Genomic DNA, 11,250 nt, shown 5'->3' on the forward strand with positions numbered 1-11,250 from the left:
TGGTATAGGTGTTGGTTTGGTTAGTGCTTGTTTTGATCACTAGTTAAATGCTGTTAAATAGCTAGAACGTGCTGTCGGCTAGCTAGTTCTTGACCTTGGGCACTGGTTGGCAGTCCCAAGTTGGCACGTCTCTATCTTCCTCTCTAGGTTCATCTTTGTCTGAGTTTGTTGCTACTGTTAGTAGCCGTATATATACCTTCTTGAGCTTTGTCGAGATGGTAGTCTTCACCGAGCTGGATTGGAAATTGGGCGCGCTTTAACATTCGTGCAACGCACGATTCTGGCAGTTTGGCCAGGTGTGCGCGGTCACCTAATGCTCTGGCGCTCGCAGGCTACCTTGCTCGGCTTGTCGTCGCGCTGCGCTGACCGAGCACCCTGCTCAACTTGTCGTGTGCCCGAGCAAGGCCATGTGCTTAAATGACCTTGCCGTTTTTCTATTGAAAAATAAATAACGAAGTAGAATAGAAAATGCACTTATACGTATCCTATACCAGCATGCCATCTTGAGCCGTTCGTTTCACCTACCACGGCCTGCACTGTCCTTGCGACCTTTCCGCCGTGGCCGCACACGCCGCGTTGCCCCTGCCCTCTGCCTTCTAGAGGTTGCCGAGCCGCTGCTTGCTCTCCCTCCCTCTCGCTCTCGATGCTCGTCACGGGCGCGTCAGCCATGGACGCGACCGAGCACCCTTGCTGCCCGTTTTCATTGTTGCGTGCGGTCACAAGCCAAGCCGAGCTCGCCACAGCTCCGCCCTTCCTTTTCTCCGCACCGCGCCGGCCCTCTCCGCCGGCCTAGCTCGCCGCGCGCAGGAGCTCCGCCGCCTTTGGCCGCCGCCGCCGCCGTGCTGCACATCGCACCCAGCCGTGAAGTGTGATCACAGTGGTCTATTTGTTATGATATCTTCAGACTCTGCCTTTGCCTCTTTGGGATACAAAATATGTTTTGTTGGATTAATGTATTTGGTTATAATCTATAAATCTGGATTGAGCTGGTGCTGAACTGCTGATAGACAGAAGCCTCAATGTAACCTGCAAAAAGGCTTACTTGAGAGCCCTCTGGCCCAGGCACTGTGCCCTGCACTGATCAAGTCTTGCCCTCTTTGCTCTGAGCCCACTGATCAAGTGTTGCCCTCTTGCCCTTTTTGGTCCCGCTGGTTTTGGCCCCCAGGCCCCAGTCCCCTTCAAATACGGAGCCCCGACAATGCCAGTATAAACAAGATTTGAATTTTTATTTAAAATGGTTTATTTCGGGTCTCCATTGGATATGTGTGGGTGGAAAAAATTCGAAACCAAACTCTCAATAAGATTCAGGTCCCTGCGTGGCCTGCCGCGGCCGCTGGTACGGAAACCGAACGAATTTGAGCAGCCCAAGTCGTAGGTGTTATGGAAAGTCCCGTCCCCTGTTCCCGCTGGTATTCGGTTTCGCTCCCCGTTCTCGCCAAGATCGAGAGGATCCACGACGAGGTGAAGCTTGACAACGGCTTGTGCTTCGGCCTCTTCGATCCCGCCACCAACATCCTCGTCAACAGCTTCATCTCCAACTCCGAAGGTGCCCCTCCACCGCCGCCGCCGCGACGGGCGTACGCGGGACGCCGGCGGCGCCGAGGATGGGAGGAGGAGGAGGACGACGACGCCAGCGGGGCGCGTGCAGACAGGGCCCAGCGGTCGTTCGACGGCCTCATCGCCTTCATGACCTGCCTTTTCCCCTACCTACCCGACGCGGAGGCCCTGGCGTACCTCGACGCCGCCGAGCTGGACCCGCTCGTCGCCGCCCTCGTCATCAGCAGCAGCCAGCAGGCGCGGGATGCGGGACGACTTCGACCTGTGCTCCCCGATCACCGAGGCGGCAGCCGAGGTCGCCCTCAGGTGCGCGGCGGCTGCCGCCAAGCTCCCTGACCCGCGGTGGCTCGTGCAGGCCTGGAAGAAGCTGCTCTCGCCTGCCGTGGAAGCTCTAGGCGGGCCCGCGCCGCCGTCACGCGAGACGCTGGGCGATGCAGTTCTCCGCGTGCTCGACGCGGTGGCACCGGATGTTCTTCAGCTGAAGGGATCGTGGGATCTCGCCAAGGGGCGGCTTGCGGCAGCAAGATCAAAGATTTATGCAGCACCGCCCAAAGAGCTGCCTCCTGTCCGAGCAGCCATGAAGCGCATGCTGATTGCAACAATCCACGGGCTCTACGTGCAGGCGCTGTGCAGGCTGCCCACGGCGGAGCTGTGCAGCCGGTACCACCGCAGCTTGCTCCTCGGCGGCTACTGCTACGGTCCGCTGGATCCTGTATCTAATATCATCGTCAATACAATCTGGTACGAGCAAAACTTCCCGACGGGCAAACAATTTTCAGTATCCATGGTTAGCACTAAGATGCTGTGGCGCATTGCGGCCCGATCACTCTATGGCCTCATATCCTTTCTCTGCACTCGACACCAAGGTCTCACGCCTGACGAAGCCGTGGAACGCCTGCTCATGACCGGGGCCGACTTGCAAGCGGCCGATTCTAATCTTTCTGCTAGGCTTAGTGCTGCCGGAGAAAAGCCTCTATATGTTTCGGATTCCAGTGTATTTCCTAACAGTCCTGCAACTGTCGCGGCCACAGCTACGACATTTCACTCCTTTCCTAACTCCGTCCCTCTTGCACACCCAGAGTTCCTTGCACATCAAGGGTTTGGGTCTGCCTCAGAGGTGTAGCATGCGCGTGATGGCGGCCCACTCTCCTCTGAAGATATTAGTTTGCTCGGGAGGATATTACAAAGTTGTACCTCGCCTACTAGCAAGTCACACCAGCAACATGACATAGCCCCTACAAAGGTCAAGAACGTAGTGTATTATCATATGATTCAAAGCAGCCATAGGTTCTGGGGTAAGCATGAGCGAGTCACCATCATGGTGAGAGATGCATTGTACAAATTCAACAAGACTGCTGCGGTTGGTTTTCATTCTTTACTTTAATTTATTCTGCATTTTTCACTTCATGACATATTTTTCTGTATTTTTGTTAATTATAAGCTGCCCTGTTTCCAATCTAACGCTCTTTGATCTTTATGTTTGAAGGAGGGTCGCTTGTTTGAACTTCATATCATCTTTGGTTTCAATGAGTTTGTATCTGGCCCTGTGCACAGCATGGAGAAAGTTGGAGACTATAATCCATGGACTCCTGACAAATATTGTCACACCCATATTAACTTTCTAGCAATTTGCAAAGACCGCCCATATGATCCTCCAACCATCTTCTTTGCTGAATGTGGCAAAGATGGTGCTGATACCTGTTGGTGTGTCCCTATTATTCCGCAGAAACCAAAAGCTGGTATGCTCTAGTTCTGACTTTGTGATTTTCCTTTTAATAATTTTTTAGTAGACTTTCTTTCAATATTTTCCTTCAAATAGATCGAGCTCTTTCTCTTTTTTTAGATAATGAGATAGAGCTCTTTTAGTTTTTTATATATCATTTTTGCAATCTTCATTGTTAATTGCCTATAATTTCATCCAAATATCAGCATAATAGACATAATGTACCTTGTGTTGTTCACATGTTATCAAGGTTTTCTTATGGTTAACTAAAGAGTTTAATTAATTAATCGCTGGTGGTGGGTACTATTTATTATGTTTTGATCCATAGCCCAATGCAATGTCATCATTGGGCATGTATTCCTAGTATCATGTTTCTTATTAGCTAAAGCTAACCACTACTTTGCCACCGCTCTGTCACTGATCTGAACACCTAGCACCTTAGAAATCAAGGACCAATCTTGCACAAAAACATAGCATCAGCTAAACAACAAATTGAAGACGTAGTATTACATTTTGCGGGACATAACATATAATGTAGACTTCTTGTATGTTGTTGCACCTTTTGTTATGATGCAAGTGTAGTTTATTACTTTATTATGCTACGAAGTTACCTATTGCTGTTTTAGTCACATATCAGTTAACTGCTTAGAATTTCCTTAATCCTTTGAGAGGTCCAAATTAGTTGTGATCAACCTAATTAGAGTATGTTCTTATATGAAAGAACGTGTGCCTAGTTGAAGATCACATGTGATGCACAATCATTCTTGATCTTACTAATTAGTGTACAAATGTTTTTTTATCTTCATATGTATGCATGGCAAAACAACCTCGTTGCGTGTACTGTGAGCATCGAGCTAACGGGATTGTGCATCCAGCTATGGAGAGTTTCTATGGTCGTGACGAGTTTGATAAGCTATTTTATGAATCAGATAAAAAATTCTATACCAATAATGGGGCCATCGAACATAGTAGATTAGATATAAATTGGGTGCATGGTGTGGAAGATGGTGCCGTCTACCTCAACTACTACCCAGATGGTGATGAAGCTAACTGGATACAGATTTCTTGATCGAGTGCTAGGTAGCAAGGGGTGTGACAAGTGATATGAAATTAGATAATGTTATTAGCCACCACTTTGCCACTGATTCGAAATCAGAGCCAATCATCTGAACCCCTAGCACCTTAGAAATCAAGGACCAAACTTGCACAAAAACATCGCATCAGGAACAAATGCTGAAGACTTAGTATTACATTTTGTGGAACATAGACATGTTGTTGCACCTTTTGTTATGATGCAAGTGTAGTTTATTATGCTTGGAAGGTATATTTTGTTGTTTTAGTCACATAGCACTTGATCGATTAGAATTCCATTAACTCTTTGAGGTCCAAATTAGTTGTGGTTAAACCTAATTAAAGTATGTTTTTATCTAAAAGAATGTGTGTCTATTTGAAGATCACACATATTGCGCCATCATTCTTGATCCTACTAATTAGTGTATAAATGTGTTTTTTTATATGTATGACAGAACAACCTCGTTGCGTGTACTGTGAGCATCAAGCTAACAGGATTGTGCATCCAACTGTGGAGAGTTTCTACAGCCATGACGAGTTTGATATGTTATTTTATGAATCAGATCGAAAAATTTATACCAACAATGAGGTCATCAAACATAGCAGATTAGATATAGATTGGGTGCATGGTGTGGAAGATGGTGCCGTCTACCTCAACTACTACCCAGATGGTGATGAAGCTGACTGGATACAAATTTCTTGAGTGCTAGGTAGCAAGGGGTGTGACACAAGTGATATAAAATTAGATAATGTTATTGATTTGTTCTTGAGTGAACTACTATCTCCGGTCCATTTTATCTGGCACACTGATTCAAACTTTAAAAACTTTGACCAATAATTAGACTAATAATTTTTAAATATTATAATACAAACTTTATATGATTAGATTAGATTTGTAAGGAATTATATTATCCAATGATTATAAGTTTATAAGCATAAATAGTATAATATAAAGCAAATGAATGGTCAAAGTGTAATCTAGGAGACCGTGTCATCCTAACTTGCGCCAGATAAAATGAACCGGAGGGAGTACTTTATAATTGCTTTAAATTGTGTTTGTTTGTGGTGATCTGTTACACATTATTACTAGGATCACATAATATCTTGATTTGAAAATATCTATGGGTTTATCAATATGGTCTATCTTTTGCTATAGCTTCAAGTTCCAAACCACATCATGTCACTGTTATAAATAGCGACCATGATGGCCATGATTCTTCACAATGTTTACACGGTATAAAATGTCAACATTTTAATTTGTAGCTTGTCATAACTCAAAACAATATATGGTCTGTACAGCAGACAAAAAATGTTCTTTTAGCTAGCTAGGTTGCTCCTAATGGAAGTTCCCTTTGATGTTTTAGTCACATAACACTTAGTTGCTTATGAGACCCTATTGATCCTTTGATAGGCTCAAAAAAAAAAAGGAAAAGATATGCAGTACAAACCCAATTCTTACACTTATTTCATTTCATTTAAGAGTGGAATGGGTACATACAAAACTCAGTAGCCTTATTACATGAACTGATACATGGCGGCTCCAGCTCATCTCCCCAGTTGGCATCGTACCAGAATTTCAGTATTAACATGCACAGTAGTAACGTTACAGCACCGCTCTGTAAATTCTTTTCAGGGTCACCTAATCATCATCAAAATAGTGTTTATAGTATGTACACCGTGACTATAATGCTATAGGCTTCGCCGTCCCTCTTCGGGATGTGCATTTGGCCACCTCCCACGGCACGCTTCAGTTCTATCCAGAAAACACAATCGTGAAACAGCATGACGAGTGTTCTCCGTATCAAACTTTTGCATAAATTGCCTTTATCTATATGTTCTTCTTGGCGGTTCCTTCCCCTACTTCATCAACAAAAGGGCATCACGATGACGCCCTAGGAGGGTCAATGCAGTTGCAGCTATGTGATGGGCAGTTAGGCCAGCCAAATCAAGTTGCTCCGCCAGTGAAGCGTGTTCAATGTACCTGTCTGGTAGCACAATGGGTCGCCACTGCAAGTTACAAAGAAACGGGCACCTTGAGATTAGCACATAGAAACAACAAAAATCAGTAGATCACTAAACACAACCTAAAATTGCTACCAATTAACACATCAAGAGCCCTGGAAAGTGTAGCTGCGAAGCATGAGGCCGGTGCCTCCATTGCAAGATGACAGAACAAGCCTCGTGCTTGGTAGAAGGTCACAAACAGCATCGAAAAGTGGCGAAGGTACCTTTATTCGGCCATCAAGTAGACCATCAAGTGAAATAAACTGTGAGACATGTGATCCAAAGCCACCAACCGTTCCTTCTTCCACTGTGATAAGAAAACTATGCTGCTGGCATAGCATTCGGATTAGATCGATGTCAAGTGGCTTGCAAAATCTCGCATTTGCAACTGTCGCCTGAATGCCAAAGTTGGATAAAAGAGATCGAGCAATCAAGCATCTCTGGACCACCTCGCCATAGCCAAGAAAAGCTATCTCTTTTCCCTCGACAAGAATCTCTCCTTTACCAATCTGAAAAAGGGTACGGAGAACATCACAACCTGCCTACACTTCAAAATATTTCATAACATAGTGACAAGTGAGAACATAAAAGGAACATTTATATACTTTCCAGATGACAAAGCACATCTTTCTTGTTCTCAAAGCAATGGATTGCTTTATATTTTTGTAATGGTAAGAAATACATAGAAGTGGTACACTGCTTGTTATTCTTCCTGTGATAAATTAAATGTTGAAATAAGAACATGAGGTTCTTAGACATCTTTGTGTGTAGCCCAGCAATATGGTAGATGTGCTTGAAATGTTAGGGCTGTACTATTTGCAAGTAATGTTGACTTAGAGCAAAATATATTGAAGGGAACCTACCTCAAGAGGATTCCCATATGTTAAAGTTCCACTAGTCCCAACAATGGCACCCCTAGGATAGCGGAAGCAAATAGGTTTGTCCTCAATCATTGCAGCTGTTGCCACCATGTCAATAAGTTCATCCTCATTAGATGGTGACATGACAATCATGTTTGGCAAGCATGACATGAATGTAATATCAAATGGTCCTGAGTTAGTTGGGCCCTCAGATCCCACCAGACCAGCATTTGTGATAGCAAATCGAACTGGTATCTTTTGCATGTCCACATCTTCAACTATCTGCCATACATGTGAGCTTTATGAAATGTAATGTACATAGCAGTAAAGCAGCCTCGCAGATTTGGTGAACTAATTGGAGATTATGCAAACACTAATTTAGCAGCAGTATGTGTTGGCACCTGATCATATGCTCGCTGAAGAAATGTGGATGGAATTATGCAGAAAGGCTTTAAACCTCCACAGGCCAAACCAGCAGAGAAGGTAACAGCATGTTGCTCAGCGATGCCCAAGTCAAAAAATCTGTCTGGGAACCTGGACTGGAATAAGCGGAGTGATCGATCCATTCCCATGCCGCCATGAACTACCACAATGCGCTTGTCATTCTCTGCTTCTGCTGTTAGTGCTTCTACAAAGCAGTCATTATATGTCCTAGAAAGTCCAGTTTCTAAAAATTTAAGAAGATCATTGCTCGAATTTGAAGGCCCTGTTGTCAGTAAAAAAAAGTTAATCCGTAAAAGATTCATTCAATTTATATAGATTGTATATGTAAAAAAAATACAGCTAGTAAGGACTCTAAGAGGGCAATAGTGTACCATGACTGCAAAAGGATCAGTACATTAGCACCCGTAGACTCTTAGGAATGTGGAAACTTAATTGAACCTGTAAATGTTGTGACTTACATTGAGCCTAAGTTGCTAATCATGACATATATATATTTTTAAAGAAGCTTCTTTGGCAGAGTACTGACACTTCCTCGCATTGCCATGGTTCTTCCTCCCATAGATGAGGAATTCCAGTGCAGAGGTAACAGAGCAAGAGAGCAAAAAAAAAAAAAAAATACTAGGCATGACTCCTAATTCAGCAAAAGAAAAGTAAAACAGCATGCATATTTTGATAGTGACCTGTATTACAAACCTTCCTCATTTGCAGTTATTTCACTTCTAATATTTCCACCAGTGTCACTTTCAGTCCCAGTAATTACATGTACAAGTACTGGGCCAGTTGAATCTAGGCTCGCAACCTCCTTTAGTACACAGATGAGATCATCGATGTTACGCCCATCAATAGGACCAATATAATATAATCCAAGTTCTTCAAAAAGAGTTGCTCCATGAGGACCTATCATACCACGAGCATACTCATCCACTTTGGCAGCAAATTCATGCATTCCTTTGCCAAACCATTTGGCAAGTCCCTAGGAAGAAAAATTCGAATATCAAAATGGGAATATTCATATAGCATAATACAACACCATAAATCTCGAAGTAACAAGAACAAAGTTGATTTTCTAGATAAAGAAATCAGAGCTATACAATTACAGGCATTCTAAAAGGTCCATGCTGTGTTTAAAATACATTCTCAAGGGATATAAACATTTACCTTTGCAGCCTCCCTAAACCTCCTAAATCCTTTGCTGGATTGAATCTTGCTGAGAGCACTAGAGAAGGCATTAACTGACATCTTTTGTCGGCCATCTGCTTTAGGAAGCAAGGTATGACAGCTATCATTTAGAATAACTACCATGTTGGAATCGAGGAAACCAGCATGGCCCATTGCCTCGTACACCTGGCCAGCCATGGTTGTCCAATTACTTATAACTGTCACTATTCGATTTTTTCTCCCATTTATATCCCTTGCAACCGCCATCCCTGATAAGAAGTAACTCTCAAACTATATATAGAAAGGAAACGAAACTTTAAAAGACTATAAAAGAAGCAAGATTCAGGAAATACTAAACAGAGCTTGGATATTATCATGATGTGTAAAGTTTTCTGATGACTAATCTGTCGGCTGTAAACATTGTATACTGTGAAGATTCCGTGCAATTTCACACAAAAATAGAGAACAGGAACTGAAAGAACTGAGCAGAATAATTTAGATCAGGCTCTGTCTTTTCTTAAAAAGAAAATCTCTTAGTGCTATTGGATTCAGAAACCAAATCCAACTTTATTGAATTTTTCAAGTAGACAAGCCATTAATTAAAAAAGCATACAGGTGAAAATATCACTAAGAAATGACTCTGAGAATCATGTCAATTCCATTCCACTTGCAGAGAACAGTTCTGTTCAATAACATAGATACAATTTGGCATGCAAGACAGTAATGTACAAATAGAGGAAGTACCAAGGCCAGCAGATAGACTATTGCATCCATGTCCAGCACCAAAGGGATCATACTCGCTCTCAAAACGCGACGTGAACCCGGAAAGGCCGTTTTTCTGTTTAATAGTATGAAATAGAGAGCGCCTTCCTGTGAGAATCTTGTGCGCATACGCCTGTTGCAAGAAAACTATTGAGCGAAAAAAGGTTGAAGATGACAAAGTTGATTAAAACAAATACCTTACAATTGAAAACAGTAACAGAAAGATGTCTTACATGTTGACCAGCATCCCATAGTATCTTATCCATTGGGGCATTGAACACATAATGTATAGCAATTGTCAGCTCCACAACTGAGCGACCAGGACCACATGGTTGGCATTTTCTTGACATTATGAAAGCTATTTCAGAACGAACTTCGTCAGCTAACTGCTTGAGCTCCTGTTTTTGTTTAGGTTTACAAGCGTCAAATTTTTCTCAAATCTTATGCATTATTACTATGAGAATGGTAGCCAAGAGAGCATGAGTATGACTCTGACGACCTTACTAGATAGATTTTTCAAATGAATGGGCGCATCAATTGTGTCCAGGATCGGAGTAGGATCCTTCTCCCAGAAAAAATCATCAACATCAGGTAGTGCAGCCACTCTCTGAGTCAAGCCCTGCACAAGAGTTGCGGTATCAGATCACAGCGTTAATGTATATCTCTAACGATATATGTGAATTTTGGAGCTAAAAATCACTCTGAAACTCAGAGAAGTTCCTTCTGTTATGCCTTGCAACTTCGGGAAGAGCATACCCTTGATGGTGAAGCTGGTGACGTTGTTAGCAGCGGTCTCGAATATATCGGATTGCATCTCAAATACCGAAGAGTGTGAAAAGGGTAGCTTGTGGGGTGCAGAACGGCAAACTCGTCATAAACCAGATTACGAGCAAGCGGAGGATGCAGAAACGCCGTGTCCATGGCGGAGCCTGGCGCCAGCTGATGCCCCAAATCCTGCAATTTGACGATCCATTTAAGAAGAAGTAAACCTGAACCATGAGTAAAACAGCTGAATCTGACGAGCAAGCAGCTTCTTCCCCTCCAAATTAACAGCACCAATTAGCTTAAACACGAACGGAAAGCTACCTCAAACCAGCAGAAGACGTCGCCGCCGTGATCTCCTCCTCCCCTCGCGCGGGACTGGCGGCGGGATGCGGCGGCTACTGAGTGACGCCTTGAGGGTGGGGCAGCAAGGCAGCCCTACTCCGATTTGGGTGGATGCGGAGCGTCGCGCTGTACTGGCGACATGACAGAGGCTAATCCGAACGCAAAGTTTTCATCTTTTCTTATGTGTCCTAATATAGAATAGAGTTGATTAATCTCACTATAGTAATGATTCATCCTTCACGTCTGCTTTCGTTAGTGCGTTCAACTGTAGTCAAATTGCGGCGACTTTTCCCTACTCGGGGGCTAATCTGTGAAAAGTGCGTCGTACGAATCTAATTAGGGGGTAACATGCAAAACTCATGGATTGCAATTAGACCCTCCGCAACGTGCTAGCGGCGCCTGAACAAATAAAAGGGTTAATTTGAACGTTGCCATTACACTTCTACGACTTTCGAAATATATCATTACAATTCGTGATATTGTAAACTTACCATTATAATTTTAGTGGAACGTGATTGATGCCATTCTGTATGCTTGCTACGAGATGTGGCCCACTTGCAGGCG

General features: G+C 43.6%; 1 protein-coding gene and 1 pseudogene across 5 annotated transcripts; one reads left to right on the top strand and one right to left on the bottom strand.

Annotated features, from left to right (window-relative positions):
• Positions 1 to 666: 666 nt before the first annotated feature.
• Positions 667 to 5,270, top strand: LOC136522714 (uncharacterized; annotated as a pseudogene).
• Positions 5,271 to 5,787: 517 nt separating this feature from the next.
• Positions 5,788 to 10,858, bottom strand: LOC136520188 (probable 1-deoxy-D-xylulose-5-phosphate synthase, chloroplastic). 5 transcript variants are annotated; one of them, XM_066513632.1, is made up of 11 exons: positions 10,666 to 10,858; positions 10,336 to 10,533; positions 10,084 to 10,198; positions 9,813 to 9,937; positions 9,562 to 9,712; positions 8,818 to 9,086; positions 8,353 to 8,632; positions 7,617 to 7,921; positions 7,219 to 7,497; positions 6,580 to 6,864; positions 5,788 to 6,358 (listed from the first exon to the last, which is right to left on the bottom strand). In XM_066513632.1, the coding sequence occupies exons 2-11, from the start codon at positions 10,498 to 10,500 to the stop codon at positions 6,209 to 6,211; spliced, it is 2,124 nt and encodes a 707-aa protein (XP_066369729.1). In that variant the 5' UTR covers positions 10,501 to 10,533; positions 10,666 to 10,858; the 3' UTR covers positions 5,788 to 6,208. The 5 variants fall into 5 exon arrangements, with proteins under 5 accessions (XP_066369729.1, XP_066369727.1, XP_066369728.1 ...); XM_066513630.1 differs by having other exon boundaries at positions 9,813 to 9,977; positions 10,079 to 10,198; XM_066513631.1 differs by having other exon boundaries at positions 10,312 to 10,533.
• Positions 10,859 to 11,250: the final 392 nt, after the last annotated feature.

The sequence above is a fragment of the Miscanthus floridulus genome, chromosome 18, assembly GCF_019320115.1.
Source record: "Miscanthus floridulus cultivar M001 chromosome 18, ASM1932011v1, whole genome shotgun sequence".
Classification (NCBI taxonomy): domain Eukaryota; kingdom Viridiplantae; phylum Streptophyta; class Magnoliopsida; order Poales; family Poaceae; genus Miscanthus; species Miscanthus floridulus.